Source organism: Trichoplax adhaerens, genomic scaffold (assembly GCF_000150275.1).
Source record: "Trichoplax adhaerens TRIADscaffold_1 genomic scaffold, whole genome shotgun sequence".
Lineage (NCBI taxonomy): Eukaryota > Metazoa > Placozoa > Uniplacotomia > Trichoplacea > Trichoplacidae > Trichoplax > Trichoplax adhaerens.
The window spans coordinates 4,321,968-4,323,335 of NW_002060943.1; the positions used below are offsets into that span (position 1 = coordinate 4,321,968).

General features: G+C 40.7%; 1 protein-coding gene across 1 annotated transcript; it reads left to right on the top strand.

Moving 5' to 3' along the window:
• Window positions 1–1,368, top strand: TRIADDRAFT_49626 (actin; the record flags this gene model as incomplete). Its single annotated transcript, XM_002107792.1, has 2 exons — window positions 1–255; window positions 493–1,368. The coding sequence occupies 2 exons, from the start codon at window positions 1–3 to the stop codon at window positions 1,366–1,368; spliced, it is 1,131 nt and encodes a 376-aa protein (XP_002107828.1).

Genomic DNA, 1,368 nt, shown 5'->3' on the forward strand with positions numbered 1-1,368 from the left:
ATGGCTGAAGAAGATGTTCAAGGTTTGGTAATCGATAATGGCTCCGGCATGTGCAAAGCTGGATTCGCCGGCGATGATGCTCCCCGTGCAGTTTTCCCGTCCATCGTTGGACGTCCACGCCATCAAGGTATTATGGTTGGCATGGGTCAGAAGGATTCGTATGTTGGGGATGAAGCTCAAAGTAAGAGAGGAATCTTAACATTGAAGTATCCTATCGAGCACGGAATCGTAACCAATTGGGATGACATGGAGAAGGTAAAAGTGTCGTACAGTATTCTACAGTATTATCCTAATTTGCTATTTGCTATTATTCATTGCGACTCAATGTAGACTTACAGTAAAATCAAAAGTAATCCATGTAATGAGTACAGTTTTCTCCAGTTTTATCGTAGTTTTACAATTTGGTACTATCGATTGCTATTAAATGGAAATTCAAATTTAAAAGCACTGTAATCAATGTACGAGTACTAAAGACGCATGTCTAACTTTTAGATCTGGCATCACACATTTTATAACGAATTGCGCGTTGCACCCGAAGAACATCCTGTGCTATTAACTGAAGCTCCACTCAATCCCAAAGCAAATCGAGAAAAAATGACTCAGATCATGTTTGAAACATTCAACACCCCAGCTATGTATATCAACCTCCAAGCTGTGTTGTCCTTATACGCTTCTGGACGTACTACAGGTATCGTTATGGATTCAGGCGACGGTGTCAGTCACACTGTACCCATCTACGAAGGTTATTCTTTACCCCATGCTATTATGCGTTTGGATTTGGCTGGTCGTGATTTAACTGATTACATGATGAAGATTTTGACTGAACGTGGCTATACATTCACTACGACCGCTGAACGTGAAATTGTTCGTGATATGAAAGAGAAATTAGCGTACGTAGCCTTAGATTTTGAACAGGAGATGCAAACTGCTTCTAATAGCTCGAGTTTAGAGAAAAGTTATGAGTTGCCCGATGGTCAAGTGGTCACAATCGGTAATGAAAGATTCCGCTGTCCAGAAGCACTTTTCTCTCCTGCTTTCTTAGGCATGGAATCTGCTGGAATCCATGAAACTATTTATAGTTCTATTATGAAATGCGATGTAGATATTCGTAAAGATCTATATGGTAACATTGTATTATCGGGTGGTACTACAATGTTTCCTGGTATCGCCGATCGAATGCAAAAGGAAATTACAGCATTAGCGCCTCCCACTATGAAAATTAAGATTGCTGCTCCGCCTGAGAGGAAGTACTCAGTCTGGATTGGCGGATCTATCGTAGCTAGTTTATCTACCTTCCAACAGATGTGGATCTCTAGACAAGAATATGATGAATCTGGCCCATCGATTGTTCACCGTAAATGTTTCTAA